We start from the raw sequence: 17957 nt of genomic DNA on the forward strand, positions 1-17957 counted from the left end.
AATGAAATGCAGTTCACCCTTAGCGAGATAAGGATCGGATTTTACGAGCGTTTTCTACATCCCGATGAAGCCAAATGTAAACATCATTATTGATGCTAGACCGTTGCAGGATGCTCGACCTAAAATAAAAAAGCTCAGAAATTAGTCACTTTGTGAAAAGAGGGAGCTTTAAAAAACTGAAAGATCACAGCCACTGAAGAAATTGTCGGATGCTCAAAACCATTCATCCCCTCTTCTTGAGATTGTTTCTACGTAACGCTTTGTAGTGCACCCGTTTTTACTCTGAAAGATTTTTGGAATCTTACCTTTGCATAGAAATCTTATTCCATTCCATACTAACGACTTAGCAATAATTTTGTGAAAGTCCCTCAAAATTATCTCTATCACTATAGAATTCAGTATAATTTCGTTATCACAAAAAATTTAGCATACCAAAAAATCTATTATATAAGTACCTATTGAATTTAATTTGTCGCTGCCAAATTTTGACAAAATAATCGCGAAAATTCAATTTACTCATATAATGGTGATGAAGAGATTTAGTCCCACTTTACAATAGAAACCTTCAATGATTTTGTAGAAACTCCAAAGATGATGCTGCAAATCTCTCGTTTTCTATCTCACCTGCAGAAGCTATTAAGATATCGAAACACTCGTAATAGATTACATTTAGTGTGATTAGGGATTCTCAGGAAGGTTTATTCAACCTATAACCTTAACCTATATCTATTCAATGTCTTGGCAACACGAAAAAAAAAAAACAAATCTCGACAAAAATCTTTAATTCTCCTGTAGGCACTCATCTCTTTCAAAGTATATATGTACAGAATGACATCATCATATTCTCACAAATCACCAACAATTTCTCAGTCTCATCAAATATAATATTCGTGTATAATCTAATATTCGTAAAAAATCTCCAATTGCATACTGACTAGAAAGCTGAAATAAGCTTCGTACACATCAAAACTGGAAATAACAGTGTTGGTAAATGAAAATTCTAAAAGCAGGACGATAACAAAAACACACTATGTCATGAAATGGAAATAAAAAAATTAATTGGATATCGCGATTGCACTGCAGATCATTTACTTTTCAATTTCTCTCGATGCTGCTCTTCCAGCTGCTGCTTCTTCAGTCTATCCTTCATCTGTGCTACTTTAAGTGACGTCATAAGTTCCGTAGAGTGGTAAAGCCATGTTCCCTGAAAAAATTATTAGAGATCACATGACAGAGAAGTTCACAATCAAATTGAAGATATTCAACCATGAACTATAAAAAACAATTCGTTTTCAAAAAGATCTTATCAAATGGTAAACGTATTTCTTTTCACTTTTTCAACATAGCAACAAAATCATTTAATTATAGAACCAAAAACATGAATTCAAGGCGTGTTTACCGATTCCAAAATTCCACACGATGTTAAAAATTAGATAAAACATTTTGATATAGAAAATTTGCATTCTGATTGCTCGTACTCCATTGCTTATTCTAGAAATTAATGAGCAATGACCCTATAGTAACCTCGATAAAATTGTTTATCGTTCATAATGTAATGTGTGAACTAAGGCAATTGTCTCAGCTCGATGATAATGAACCCATTAAACTTGAAAATTTTGCTGGTTCAATATTTTCAACGATTCATCAGAGGCCCGTCTATAACGAATAGATCCTTTGGAGTATAGATTTTCGAAAGGCGAAATCGAATGATATAATATTTGATATATCTATTGAATGGGGTCAATGAATCTGTTAATACTTATATTCAGAATCACTTTTGGTCACTCGCGATTTCCGATAAAGACTAATTAATATATCTGTAATTATGTTCTAATCTTTAGTTATTACAGTTTTTAAAAGAAATGCCGATATAATCGGAGCTAATAAACTCCATCTGTATCAATTCAGACTGAAGAAACAGATTATTTATAATTTTATAAATAATTCCTTCTTAGATTAACACTTCTAAGGAATTCCACATGTAAAAGTTTCGTTCAAAATGTTCAGCTGAACTAAAATGGGGAATTCACACCAAGATTTAGTGAAGAGAAAGATTTTTTGTCCTTCTTTAGAGTTTCTTATTTGGTAGTAAAATTCACAAAATATCTCAAGAAAGGGCTATAGCGACACATGTATAGTTTCTTCAAATGAACTTTATTTTTATATTGGAGAGTGGAAAGATATGTGTGAAAAAATAACTGATAGATCTTAGTGGAGGAATTTCCAGTTTTTTTGTAAGAAACATACACATGTATTTTGAGATCACCTTAACCAAACATATTAGCGAGTATATTCGAAAAATAGGCATTCTCTCTCGCACAATCAACAAACTGCTCAAAAACTTTGAAAAAAAGTAGCAATTTCCAAATTCTAACATACTCTCGGTAGAACGCATTCAAGTCGAAAGTTCTGGCCAAAGAGTAGATGATTTGCTAAGATTTCAATTTTTATTGAACATACTCGCTTAAGCACTGTAAATGTTCGACAGAATGCTTGATTTTTACTGAGATAATCCATCATGAGATCATTTGACAGATAGTGAAATAACCCCCGAGAATTCAATTCCGAATAGAAAATATTCCAGTTTTGAGGAAAAAATATGGAACAGATATCTTTCAAATGATCACATGACTACGTATAAAAATACCCTCTGGATTATGAGTTAAAATGATTCAGAATGAAAAGATCAAACAAAATCCATCTTTTTTTGGCAATGTTTTCGAACAAGATGCAGAGATCATGTTCTGCTGATAACTATTACATGAGCTTTTATCTGTTATCCTACGTGGCACTATCTAAAATAACGAGTTCAACGTGATTATTTTTATCTCCAAAACCGAGATTTTTACGACATCAATGAATATTGGATCCTTAAATACATACTTATTATCTAGTCCGCTTATGCATATAACCCTGAAATTGTTAAAATTTCTTCAGAACATATGATGAAAATTCCTGAACAGTCCTTGATGTGGACGTGTAAAATAACAGGTAGAACTACAAAAATTTGAAAAAGAGAGTCAAATAACTTACCACCATCATCATACAATTGAGGAGGATAGGCATCGAAAAAACTATTGATATAAACAGGCCATTACTGTCAAAATACTGTTGCCTGGAAAAAATCCTCCAATTCGTAGAGGCCAATTTGTTGATACTTTCAGAGAAATAAACTAATAACACTGTAAGAGAAAGATTCCAATTAGTCAAAACAAAAGAAAAGGTCAATAAAAGAAAATAATGGGAAAACATTTTTATTTCATGTTCCACATGATCCTTATTTTTAATTAAGTTTATACTCTAGGAATTCTATAACCGAAGGCCTTGGCAGTTGACCTATGATGATTTCAATTTAGGGGATGATTATTTTAATTTAGGGGATTTCCAAATAGTTTACATTGCATTTACAAGCAATAACTACAGAAAGGAATATCAGCTGAAGATTCCAAAGATCAAATTGATTTTTTTCTGCACATTGGTTAACAAGTACAACGCACATTTACATAAACATGCAGAGCGCTATAATTAACGTTTTCGTATTGAGGAAAAAGCATTTCTACCTAGATAATGGGAAATGTTTTCGATTTACACTGACGCGTCGCGCAAAGGTCGTATATTTCTGATATTCAGGAATATAATAAAAATATTTTAAACCAGTTTCCTTGCAGATACCGATTTTTTTTCTGCTTTTATATAAAAAATCACGGGAGAATACAAATATTTAGTGCTGTAGTTCTGAACTCACGAAACGTAGACAACCTTGATATTTCTACTCTCACAACAACAAGGCGTTATGCAAATTATGAATGTTCCTCTTGAATACGTTCCTATTGAATTACACAATTTATAAGAGATTCCATTTTAGACGAACTCTACCGTCTCTCGGTCGTATTTAATTTTTTCATAAGAAATGTTCATGGAAAGACAATTAATTGAAGCGAAAAATTTTAAAGGGTGATTTCTTAACCAAAATCAGGGAGGATCTTTAATATATCACTTTTTTTTCAAAACCTGTTCCCGTCCAAGTTACATCCCGTTCAATGCAAGGCAAAATAGTAGATTTAATTATCTGCACGCAAAGCGTAGGATTTAGAAAAATAAAGATTAACAAAAATCCAATAATTTTTTCCACAAACAAATGTCATTACAAGAGCTTTAAAAAAGCCACCTCTATACAGGGTTAGAACTATTTAGAGGGGGACTACAGGGATATCGAAAACCGTTAGAAATACAGGGTAGCTTAAATTACGAAAAAGTTGCGTTATTCAAGGCTGAGTGGGTGGGTTTAAACAGTTCCCAAATATCTCTGATGGTTTCTGAGATATCTCGAAAATCCCGGCTGTCGACCAACGAGATTCACTAGTTCCTAATTTACGCTTTCAATTTTTTACGTGAAGTTGAAGGACGTCTTCATGTCACCCCGTCTGTTTTTTTTCCATTTAGTTGTTTTTTTATGAGAAAAAAAACTTGAACTTTAGTGTCAATAAAACTTGTTTTCACAATAATTTTTCGATGGTTTATCGACATATTTCGATAAAAATAACGACGGGGTGACATCGGCGATTCGATTGTTTATATATTGCAAAGATTTCCATAGAGATATATGCCAAAATTACGCTGAAATTCAGGAATAACTGAAAATTATTCAATATTCCTAATTTTACCAGTCACGTGGTAATTTCTTCTCAGTACTCAGTACGTAATTCTGGATATTGCTCAAATATATGTGACACATTTTCGGATTTGCATCCGTAAAGCAACCAATGTCGATCGTCTTGATCTCGAATGTACTATGTACTTCCTCTTAAGAGAGGAAGGAGTTCTTGTTTTATCGATCTTTCATTCCTAAAGAAATTCTAATTCACAATTATTCCTTCTATTCACACTGAGTATAATAAACCAAAAGTTATTTGTCATACGAAAAAGAATTCATCGACAAATTCAATACTTTCTGTATTTTATGATTAGAGTATAAACACTGGCATTGACAAGATTCAGTTTGAAAAACCGAATAATAACGAGCCACAACCAGGAAATGCGTTATTATAATATTCACACAATTTCCATAGAATACGCCGAAAATAGTTATCGACAGTCGGTGGCCATTATGTTCTACGGAAAAATCGAAATTTAATGTTCCGGGAGAATCACCAGATCACAATCGATTACGAAAGGAATGAATTTTTTTTCGCATAAAATATTACTCACATAGAACGAAAAACAGAAGAGCTTGGAACGTCCCGTGCCGTCTCGTACGGATTGCTGTGAGAAATATCGTTAAATGGAAAAATACTAAACCTATTATCCAAGGGTCTCTCCATTCGATCTGAAACGAGAGGAATAAAAAATTGAAATAAATTGTTTTATGATAAAATATCCTCGAAATATAATGATTATTTAGGTTTCAGGAAAACCTGCACAATGAAATTGTTCAGAAATTCTGTGGGAGAGTGTAGTCAATCAAAAAAAGTGTTTGGGTTATCACAGCATATGCAAGTTTAAATTGAATAATTATGAGTTTCATTCATGAATTTTTCAAATGCACAGCGGAAACTATTCAAAATCATTCTTCAAATATTAGGTTTTAAAATTTAAATCACTTCGTTTCTAGTTTACCATTTGGCAACAGCGCCTATTAGAACACGAAAATAACAGCTGTTGATTTAAAGTTAACATAAGGCGCGTACTCACTGGCGAGCCTCTACAGCAACAGGCCGTAAAAATCCCATAAAATTTTACGACCTTCCTCGTTCGTCGCAGACTTCATAGACAGCCATCTTTGTCTATCTCATCAAGATAGTGTATTTGTAGTCCTTTTTTACCAACGCATGTTTCAGTCGATGTTGCCAACTTGTGCAATAGAAACGAAACGCTTTAAATTTTAAATCCCCTTCTTTATTTTTCATTTTTAAGTACTTAAAATATTTTTTGGGAAACGGTTGGAATGGTTATTTCAAAATGTGACGTTTCTAAGATACCTCATAAAAAATATATGTATCATTTTCGTCAGAAGGAGTATTCCCTATTATATCCCATGAGACACACGCTGCATACCTCTGCTGATAAATTTTTTTTTTCTCGAAAACCTTCAAGTACTTTTGGCAAAAAATTTCTTGCGGAATAAATTTTAGGAGTGGCCCACGAAATTACAGAGGACCACAGCCAATTTTTTTTCCTTACCTTCTCGCTCTCATAGAATTTCTACTCAATTCCATTTGTCAGTTTTCTGGTATTTAAGAAAAAATTAAACATTGCTCTTCAGGTGCTATCATTAGGGATAGGTTTGCTCAAAAAAATTTTTGTTTGAGAAGGAATCCCAATCAATACGATGCTAAGTATAAAGTAAGACCAGGAAAGGTAACCCGTCCTCCAAATCCCCATAAGAAATAATAAATGTTATACAGAAGGCTCGAAAAACACAACAGGGACTGATGAAGGACTAAAGAGTATAGGAGGTTGGTACCATAGATTCTCACTATCGCTAGGCTGCTGTTCAAGCGTCTTCCTGGAAAAATATTTGCAATCGAAAGATGTGTGGGAATAAACCTACACAGAAGTTCTGAGAAATGTGATAGCAATACATCATGCCAGCTAGGCTGTGATCAAAAAAATATATGAGTGTCGAAGGAAACTCAACGACTTAGGCAACAATAACAATAAGGTCTGTTAAGCCTGGATGCAGGGTCACTGTGGAACCAAAGGAAATGAAGAGGCCAATACACTTGCCAAGGAAGTAGCACAACCTCCTTTCATTGGCCAGGAACCTTCCGGCGATATAGGAAAACGTACAATTTCAGGAGAAGGAAAAAACCGAAAGGAATAACTCTGGAGGAATCTTTCAAAATTGGAACTTGGGAGAGATCTAAGAATTATCTGAATCTTAGCAAAAATATGTTACACCTTCTGACTGGAGTCCTCACAGTCACAGGTCATTATCACCTCAGGAAACACCTAATTAGAAGGGGTCTGACGACGAGTGTAGATTGGGAGAAGGGTGAAACTCCAGAGCATCTGGAATCAGAATGACTCGCCATCGCTAGACAACGCAAAAATGCTTTGGACCAGAAACATTTTTGTCCATCTAGCCTAGAACCTAGATTTACGAGATACAGCCAAAATCAAGCAATCTGGGATGGTTATCTTTTGATATGGGGTTACATTTCACTGCAACCTCAAGGTCTATTGTGTCCCACATCAGAGCCGTTCTTACAACCTCGCAATTTGGAATATCCTTATTATATTTTAGTGAATTTGATATCTGTATGTGCAATTTGGAAGTATCCAAATTGCAGAGTATGAATATAGATTATATCTTCGTGAATTTGATTTCTATATGGCTTCAAATACATAATTGATTTTAGGTAACGTTTCTTTAGCCTCCACGATACATGCTATGTTTCACTGGGGAGAAACAAAGAATTCGAAACTTTTCTGGGTTATAACCATAGACTAAACCCAGGTTATGTCTATGGTTATATCAAATACTCCTTTGGAATTATTGTCAAAATAGCTCATCGCTCACTCATCGTTACGGATGAGTATTCTATTTATGTGCCTTTTCAGGGAGGAAATAGAATGAAGTATTTCATGTGTACTGTCTAATTATTTTTGCATAAAAATGTGTATCGAATTGTTATGTTCACGAATGAACAATATCCTTATAGATATGTTTATCTCAGTGATTTGTGGTTGTCAACATTAAAGTTGCTACGTTAGTATAATTATTGTTCCATATCGACAATTAAAATAATATTACTGGCATATTATTATAGTTAAATACCTATCAATTTGAGAAGATTTGGCATGCGGTTTCCTTGTTTTTGATTCTAATGGCTCATTAGCAAACACGTGCTGACATACAATGATGAGACTGCAAATTGATCCTTAATGAACACTTTCATGTGCATTGGCAACCCCCGAACTGCATGAACATTTTCAGAGGAGGACTCTCCACTTGAAAATTATTCGACGCCCACGATTGATATTATTCTGTTCTATTTCTTTCCAAAAAAAGTTACGTACGAGCAGGGACTGAACCTAGAACCTTTGTATCATCTTCAAATAATACGCATGGGTTACGCGCGCATTTTCGAAAAATCTACTTTTTATACAATCGAGTGATCAATTGAACGAAACAATTGTTATAAATCTAGAGGGCGTATAAGATGATTCTTTTGGTCCTATATTCGTTTTTTGTCAAATAACTCTTATGTACATCATGATATCCACCCTATTACAATTTGATTATTTATAGAGAAGTAACACTAATCGGCATGCCTTCTCTATAAAACCGATACATATCTATTTTGCTGCTCCCACAATTTTATATTCAAGGGAAACGAATAGAGCGGTCTTCTGTTCTGTTAGAATTATTTACCTACCGGTTTCGATTTTCTGTTGACGACCTTGTTCCAATTTTTCGATTCGTAAAGTACATTATATCCAACTGTATGGATAGGAAATTTGAAAAAGCTAGAAATAGATTGGAAATCAATAGGAGAAATAAAGACTGGGTATTTCATTTCTATCATAATTGCGATGCATTCGTAAAACTAGTTTTGAGACATTTCTAAATATAGTTCTGTATGCGACAAGGAATAAAATAATCAAATTTTGTTAACCACAAATCAAGATTTTGAATTCAATCCAATGAGTTTCTTTGTTGATACGTTTCCCGAATGAATGTTTACCATACAGTCTCCAATGGTATTCTCTGTTATCGGCTTTTTCAATGAAAATTCAAACTGGTTGAACAGGTAAAATACACAAAAATATATAAAAAAAAATTTCAGGTTAAATGATCAAACAGATTTAATTTAACTTACACTGTACAAGAAGCTAAGCAAGCCATCGATTTGATTCGACTGTAAGAATTCAGCAAAATCGGCGTCTTTCATTTTGTGATGAATTCAACACCGACCTTCACCATAAAATGTAGTAATTCACTGGATACGTTTAATCTACACTACATTTGACAACGACTTGACGAGCGAGTGATAATTTGTTTATGCTTTGGTAATAACCAAACAAATATGGCATTTCGATATTTAGGACATCTATAGTAGAGTAGGGCAATTATGAACTAGTCGCGACATCTCTTGGAGGAAAGCGTAATGAAGAAAAAGGACGCTTTCGAGTTTATATATGTATATAATCGGGTCGAGTGATCGTATCAAAGATGGCAACAAATACACGACGAATAGGTTTCCTAAAAGCACTAGATAAGTGCTTGATATATTATATGATGCCGAAATCAGCCTACCCTATAGATAAGGGTAGAAAAGGACTGATTGACCAATCCGAAATGTAGCCAACTAGCAGGTGCCAGTTGACATGGTAATATGGGTCGAGTAACACAATATTTCAAAGGAATTTTCAATATGATAAACCTTCAGGGATTAAAAGTATCCCTTCATTCCCTTAAGTGTATAAAGTAATTTATTGTACTGATAATAAAAAGACAATAAAAGCAGTAAACAATTTTTCTGTCTTTTTTTGTATTAATTATATAAAACCATATCTCTGACAAAGTAAGTGAAGCAAAGCCACTTACAAAACATGAAAAAAAATTAAAGGACCTTCTGTAACTGAAAGCTAATTTTCTTAAAAAACATGAATTTTTTCCTGGAATATATTTGATATTCATTTATTATACCTATGTTTTTCATAATTAATGAAAATAACATTTTGATTGTTTAATTGTTCAATATCATAACTACTTTGAAAATCAATACTTAAATTTCTGAGTATAATACGAAATAACTTCAAGGAGTTATGTTGCACCTAATTCCTAGCATATTTTTATTTCATTCAACAGAACTGGGAAATTGTTTCTCGAATGAGATCAAATGAAATGCAAGCCATGAGGCAAGAGGATAGACTTTCAAGATCGAATTGTTTGAAAATTATCTGCCCTTCAGAATGGAATTATCCGATTATCTCTAATGAAACCAAAAGATTATTGATTAGTTTTGATCAAGTAGAAATAGCCATATGTCCCTTATTGAATGCATCCTATGCATTCGATATTGATATTTGAAAAGAAACCTTTGGAATAAAGTATGAAAAGGAAACCATTTGAAGTAGTTGAGTCAGAAAATGTGAAAATGAAGCTATTCCTCATAGGTACTTTATTTTGAAATGAATCGTTTCTGTGAAGATGAATCTTTTGGCAGATTGGTTTTATAATTTTTCAGTTTTAGACGTTACAGAGATTTCTCTTCAGTTACGAAAGATGAAATAACTTCTGTTTTAATCCAATAGAAGTTAAAACACAGTTGCAACACTGTGAATAGTGAATAGAATATTTTCAATCACGCCAAAATCAATCAATTCTCATAATATGCTACACATTTCAGGAAAAACTAGTGCTGCATCTAGCATTCTTAGAGAGACTCATATATATGGAAAATAATTCCAGTGTAGGTGTGGAAAAACTTCAGTCATTAAGGAGGAACTTCAGTTTGATTTAAATATTATTAAATAATTTATTTTTCCGCATTTGTCTGCTGGATGGTTTATTTAGATGAAAATGAACCAAATTAAAGGCAATAATTTTTCCTTAATTTCGATATTTCTCTGTTTACCGCTTTTTTGGTACCTTCTGGACGTGAAAGTATTGAGACCTTCAATCGATAAATCACGTTAATTTTTTGTTATTTAATATTTTCGTACTCATCAAACTTCTGGCACCTTAGACACCAAACTTCTACAAAATGTGTAGGTATCCATTTCATTATATCCATATCATTAGGAATTTTCCAATGTTGAAAGTCAATACGTCACTTTTTCATGCATGAAAATTAATAATCGAGTTCAAAAAACTCATGCTTGAATTCCTAGTTGAAATAGCGAGTACAATCACATTTAATGAATCCTAAATAAAACATCAAAATGAACCTTTATCCTATCATTGTCCATCATTATGTGCAGAAAATAATAATAATTTACTCATCTTCCAATTAACTCAGTTATCACAAAATTGAAATGATCACGCATTTTAAATAAACAACTTCCAGAAGTAGTATTAAGAATAGTACCATTCTTGAATGCTTTCGTGTTGTCATATGATAACTAAACTTATGGATCTGATGAAGCAAAAGGAAATTTGTTTGGTATATAAACTGATTGACACAGAAAATGCCTTACCAGTAGGTAATCATATTATTGGCGTAACAAATCTGTCACAGATTCGCAATAAAAAATAAAAGTTGGGAATATGAAAACAATTAAGTATTCCGAACCAGATCTAGTATAATGAGAAAGTAATTTTCAATGGTCCCATTGAATTTCTTGTTTATTCGTGAAGAAGATTGTGTCAACCTTAAATACTCCTCATTAGGAACCGTTTAAATGAAAAACCAGTTGTTTTTCGTTTTTAGACAAAAAAGCCTTGAAACCTTGTGAGGACACTGTTTCTAACAGGTTTAAGGAAACTTTATTTTCCAATAATGTAGGCCATGCTGATTTTGTTTTGGATTTTCCTTTTTCGAAAATGACTTCAACAAAAAAATTCCTATCATTTATTCCAGACAATAGGATTTTATGCAGCTCATTATATTCGATAAGTCCATGGCCGACAATCAAAATTGATACCCTCAAAAGGTTCCATTGAATTGAATTCAGTTTCCGACCTTTTTTCAAAGAGAATTTTTTCTGATAAGAATTCGTCAGTATTTAGTGACTAAAATGAGTGAAAACAATGAAGAGATAAGATGTTATTCAGTAACTAGTGTGCATTCACAAGTAGCAATTGTGAGATTATCATAAGTATGACAGGTTTATATATAGATATTATTGATTGAGCATTCCAATTTCCAATCGATCTTACAACTATCTACTTAAATAAACTCATGGAATATACAGTTTGCTCTTGCAGTCAATTAATTATCTTCAAAAATTCTGACTACTCTGTATATTAAGGAAAACTTGCCAAAACTGCCATTCATTACTGAATAAACTGGCAACCATGTGATTTTAGAAAATCTATTTATCATCTTCTTACTGTCTCGTATGAACTACCCAATATTTGAAAACTTCTGTAGGCTCAAAAAAATGTTCCATAGTCTCAATGAAAGATTTATAATGTGCAAAAAAATTTCTTGATTAAATTCTTCATTTTAATACCAACCTCCAAAAATGTAACAAAATGCTCAGAGTTGTCACAAGAAAACTCCAAAAATGAAAACTCCAAAAATGAAAACTCCCAGAGAAACCGAGATTTGTCGTATGTATGAAATTATTTTAAACAATGAAGAGATGATATGAAACCATCTCAGAAACAGAGCTGAAGAAGTGATTTCTGAATGAGACTAAGATTAACATTAATATCAAATTAGAGGTACACGAATAGAAAAATATTTTAATCTTAAACGACTGACATGAGTAAGTAGATACCTACTTATATTTTTCGATGCCCATATAACATTGCTTGTGCAAAGTTTGTCGCGATCGTAAAAATCTGCATAATTATTTTCATGCACCGATACTCATCTTCCTATCGTAAAACCAATTCTCAATCACGTCCATTAACAACTCGAAAAAAATTTGTCGCAGCCGCCAGTGTTTATCTTACAGTTTGGGAACTGGTCTAAGCGATATCGCAAATTTATTTCAACATTTAAAACAATATAATGAACCATAATGAATCATAATTCCGAGGAAAGGATGCCACTTTGTACTTTGAAAATTATATCATTCACTGAACTGTTCGATACGTGAGGTACTCCTTTCAATGGTTCCCTACTTTTGTTTAGAGAGATAGTGCAGTTTGAAATCAGTAACTTCTCAGTCTGACCTTTGTCCCAAGTCAACGGATAAATTTAATGATAATAAATAAAGATATAAAGGATCTCAAAAACCTAAATTTTCCACTCTGTTGCACGAGCCTAATCCAGTGACAAGTGAGTGCCCGAGAGATACAGAAATTGAAATTCCGAGTAAGTTGACAGTTACAGCTAAGATCATCATTTTTGTATCAGTTATAATTTTGTAACGAGTCACCCTTTTCATCAAAATATTCCCCAGGTAGATTAATAAAACCGAAATGTTATTTGGATAACAAGAAGGATAAAAATTTCAACTTTTATTATAAAATGAACGGAACCTTAAACAATAATAGTGCGAAAAACAGAGGAACAGTTTGTTTTCAATTCTAGATATTCCATTTTAAGTTTAGGTACAGGATAGATAAAATTTAGCAATATTGATAATTTGATAGATATAGAATATTGTTCAACCCATATAATTCTTTTGTATGTCATAACAAAATGGAAATAAAAAGGTTTTCTTACAGAAAATTTGATGTTATGCAAGGGAAACTATCGTGACGACACAGAAAGTTTCTCTTCAAACAATGCAAGAAGATATTATTGATCAGTTTGTCATAAATATATCATTCTCTAATTACGAATAATGCATAATAAAAAAATATTACGATAAAAACAAGGATACTACCATTGAACATGAGATGGAGGAATATAGTTGTCTGTATCATGCAGCACCTTAACCATTTCAAGTTGCATTTTCCTGGAAATTCACAAAAATTGTTTTCACTTTTCAAATAGAATTGGTTTGTATAAGGAATACCTCATTTCTATATCATATTCTGAATCTTCATGGAATGCTGATTTCGACATATCCCACTACTGACCTAATTTTTATGTGTGACCTTTAGACTAAGGCTAATTTTTCTGACGAATTTAGATTTCAAATGGTTTCAACTAGAGAATATCGATCCCGCCAAAGTTTAAACATTCCCCTAACACAAAATTTCTAAGAGTTATTGACCCTTCGAGCTCTGTTGATTCACCCTGTATATCTTTGTTTATCATCATTTTAACGTGGGAACGTAATGAATTAGATTACACGAAGAAATTGATGAAAGTACAATAGAATTATGATTATATTTAATATTCGAGATTCAGCCTTGTAAACGAATAAATCAACTCATATTTGTTGATTTTTTTGAATCCGAAAAACATGAGCAGTTTATTACAAAAAAATGAAAACATTCAATTCGATTATTCTTTCAATAATTTTCACCACCATCAAAATTCAAATGGAATCAATGGATCTCAATCAGAAACAGGAAATTTTTCACTTTGACAGCTGTCACCGATTCAGTGAATATAAGAATAGAAATTCTGCCGAACAACTACAATGATGGATGTTTTATTTTTAGGTCATTATACTCAGCTGGGAAAATTTCACCCAGACATAAAAAATGTTCACTTGATTTTCAAAAAATAATCAATTCCCCAGTGAATAATTGTTGTTGAAAATCATTTATTCTTTTGGTCTTATGTTAGGTATTCTATCCATATTAAATATATTGATTTCTTTCCCAGAAATGGCTCCAGAACCATTCAACCTCGATCTGTCACCTCTCAGTGAGGAGGGAAAAAAAATCGCCAAAGAAGAGCTGAGAGAAACTCCCGAAGTGGTTGCTGCAGCTCTTCAGGAGCTGAGGGAGCTATTGGCCAACGATGACACGATTTTCTTCGATACCGATGATGCCACCTTGATGATCTTCCTTAGACCTTGTAAATTCTACGCCAAAAGTGCCTATGAACTGGTAAGTACAAGGACTGTTTGCTATTCAATTACGATGAATGGTATTCAATGATAAAGATAATTTCGTGTTTGACATTGGGTCCTCCATTACTCTATGGTTAGCTTCATCGGCTGATCCGCTAGCTCATAACTCATTTCTTTAAAAAAGTCTGCCCAAAATACCAAAAGGATTCCTGTCTCGTAAAGGCTGGTCAGATTGAAGAACCTCTTACAAAAAATTCTCATTTTAGAGTCCGAATCCTAGAAAGAAAACATTCGATTTTATTATCAGGAGTTATCTGAAGCAACACTGATTACCTTATTTTCTCAATAGAATCATTTGTCCGTTTAATTGAATATTGTAGACGCTCCAGATAAAAAAGACATTATTTTAAACGATAGCACTATTACATGAGGTGATATGGATGGAAGAATCCAATTCATGATAATATACCGGATATTCTTGGGAAAATATTCGACAATGAAGATCGTATTTCAAAATCGAGTTTTTCAGAATTACACTGGTTAGTAACATACACTTATCAACGTTAATGTACCAGTAATCGAAAGACAAAACAACTATAAAACTGTCTCACTTAAATTATTCACATTGATAGTAACGAAATTAATGAAGTGCATTTTAATTCGAAAAATTACATATCGGCAGGAGAAAGATCTGAAAATTTTAGATATGGCGTTGATTTGTTGCTTCCAATTTCCTTGATCCACAGTATTACTACTAATTTTTCACTCTAGTTTAGATAGATTGAATGAAACTCGTCGAGATATTCTTCGTTTCATTTCATTTACCTATATCTATTAGAAGCTCAAAGCCGAAATTCAACTGATATTCTTAGATTTCTTGATTCATGAGAGGATTGCATATAATCCATACAAATAAATGACAAAAATCGGAATTCCAATAGAATAATGAATTCAATGCACAAAGTACATAACTGAAATAGTTCGACACTGACAATAGGAATGATAAGGTTTAAGGTTATTGAGGAATTGAATAACTACATATTCGAAAACAGATCCCCACTTGAGATAATATTCTGTTTGGATTAGATTAAATATTACATTTATCTCTAACCGTCGGCGGAGCCCTCAGAGTCGATCACGTAGAAGTTCAGTTAATTTTTTGTTTATTTGAAGTCTGACTCATTCTTTTCTATTCTTGCATTTCTTCATTTCCTATCTTTGAAATTTTTTGAGATGACAACTCGTGTCGACTTTTTATCGACTTCACCCTTTTGTATAATTCAAAAGTCGAAAAATAATCCATATGGATATACACGCTACAAAATACCTTCTACAATCAAATTATGAGGGTCAAATTTATTTTCAGATGAAACGTGTTGCAGACTTCAGAGAAAAATATAAGGCATCTTTGGAAAATTTAATGCCTGACGACGAAAAAGATGCTTTCATGAACCACAATGTCGTCAATGTATTGAAAAATGTGGACCACAAAGGGAGAAGAGTTATGATAGTGAATTGTGGAGGTGAGTAAAAGAATACATAGAAATAAAGGACATCCCAGAACGGATAAAACACTTTTTCATTCGTGTTTTTGATTTGACAATTCAACATTCCAAAATGAACAACTGAACCACGCCTAATAACCGTGAATTGAAAAAAAAACTGCAAAAAACGTCGAAAAAGAGACGCTTCGAAATTTAATGTAGAACACTCCATGCATCAATGAAATTATAAGTGATTTTCTGCACAAGGTCAGATAGCGAAAATTTCATCCAATTTTATCAACAATTTTCCTCATTTCGAATATTTCGTATTATATCTATTCAATTTTAAAAGCATGCTACTATACGGATTTCCATTCGATACTTTCAAGCTTCATCAACACTCTAGATATGAATTCTCAATTTGACTTAAGAATATATGAGATAATTCGCAAATGAATACTATTATTTTGAATTGTTTCAATCGTAAAAAACTTATTTTTTTTCCTTTCGGACTTTGAACTCTGTACTGTATATATACCTCCGAGTAATGATGAGTGATCACGAATAACAAGTATTTTGATTATTACCACCTACTCATTGGATGCGGTTCACTTGATATTGATAATAAATCACCAGCAGAGTGAATAATTATTATGCATTCATAGATATGTTAATGAAAATTGAGAGTATATTTTTTGATGACCTCAAAAATAATATGAAATAATAAAATTCAGATTTACTTTCGCGTGAAGTTAAGATTTCTTGAGTTGATATACCCTTTGCTGAAGTCTGAGGATACTCAGTATACACATTTATGATAACAATAATAATATTGAAGCTCATTTTCCTTTCCACAAGAGAAGAAAAAACTTTGAATAGCAGAGAGTACATGACAAACTGGTGCAATTGAAAAATCGATCAGTGCAAAATGATGACTACAACAAAAATCTGCGAAAAATGAAATTTTGATCATTTTATTGAATGATATGACGACAATTTGTTTAGCTGAAACTGGAATGAGATATACTTTTCCATTAGTATTTAAGATTAGTGTTATTAGTCCAATTTTGATTGATAATTTCCATGCAAAAACCAAATTTTTCAATGCAGGTACTTGGAATACATCGAAAGTCACCTCTGATCAGCTGTTCCGACTCTTCTACCTCATCCACATAGCAGCCACCCTAGAGCAAGAGGGACAAGTGAGAGGATGTGTTGTCATCATGGATTTCGATGGTTTGGGAATGAAGCAAGTTGCTGCCCTCAACCCAGTCTTCAGTATGAAATTACTAGGTTTCATACAAGATGCTATGCCAATGAGACTGAAGGAAGTACACATGGTGAAACAACCTTTCATCTTCAAGATGGTGTGGAAGATCTTCAGCCCCTTCATCAGGGAGAAATTGAAGAACAGGGTAAGTGGCTCATAGACGAAAAATATTCCTAGCGATGCTTGATCGTTTTGCAATTTCGATAATTCACTGATTCGATGGTCCTCTGTAGATTTTCTTCCACGGAAGTGACATGAAGAGCCTCCAAAAGCACATTCCAGCTTCTCATTTGCCTCAAGATTACAAAGGTGACCTGCCAAAAATCGATTACTCAGGAAAGGATTGGTTCCCTTGCATCGAAAGTCACAGGGAGTACTACAAGAAATGGAATACATGGGGCCTCAAGAAGAAGAATTAAAAGTTTTCCTAGCAGTATAAATTTTTAAGTGGTAAAAGACTGTTAAGTATCATTACAATAATACACATAGGTGAAGAATTGATGGAAGGCTTCAAATGAAATCGTCCTTTGAAGATATTTATTTATTTGTTAGAGAGTGATTAAAGAAATAAAATGTTGAGAGGTGCCTCATTAACCCTTCCTAGTTTCTAAAATCCAAGAGAATATTCTGGAATAATATCCACAAGAAGTACTTATATATAGTAC

At 32.9% G+C, this 17957-nt stretch overlaps 2 protein-coding genes across 3 annotated transcripts; one reads left to right on the plus strand and one right to left on the minus strand.

Moving 5' to 3' along the window:
- Nucleotides 1-767: 767 nt before the first annotated feature.
- Nucleotides 768-9016, minus strand: LOC123312002 (transmembrane protein 18). Its single transcript, XM_044896170.1, has 4 exons — nt 8826-9016; nt 5209-5326; nt 3034-3182; nt 768-1204 (listed from the first exon to the last, which is right to left on the minus strand). The coding sequence occupies exons 1-4, from the start codon at nt 8895-8897 to the stop codon at nt 1085-1087; spliced, it is 459 nt and encodes a 152-aa protein (XP_044752105.1). The 5' UTR covers nt 8898-9016; the 3' UTR covers nt 768-1084.
- A 2619-nt stretch (nt 9017-11635) lies between these two features.
- LOC123311645 (retinaldehyde-binding protein 1) lies at nt 11636-17869 on the plus strand. Of its 2 annotated transcripts, none has more exons than XM_044895714.1 (5): nt 11636-11769; nt 14349-14575; nt 15905-16061; nt 17133-17437; nt 17526-17869. In XM_044895714.1, the coding sequence occupies exons 2-5, from the start codon at nt 14351-14353 to the stop codon at nt 17709-17711; spliced, it is 873 nt and encodes a 290-aa protein (XP_044751649.1). In that variant the 5' UTR covers nt 11636-11769; nt 14349-14350; the 3' UTR covers nt 17712-17869. The 2 variants fall into 2 exon arrangements, with proteins under 2 accessions (XP_044751649.1, XP_044751648.1); XM_044895713.1 differs by lacking the exon at nt 11636-11769 and adding an exon at nt 12774-12938.
- Nucleotides 17870-17957: the final 88 nt, after the last annotated feature.

This window comes from Coccinella septempunctata, chromosome 4 (assembly GCF_907165205.1).
Source record: "Coccinella septempunctata chromosome 4, icCocSept1.1, whole genome shotgun sequence".
Classification (NCBI taxonomy): Eukaryota; Metazoa; Arthropoda; class Insecta; order Coleoptera; family Coccinellidae; genus Coccinella; species Coccinella septempunctata.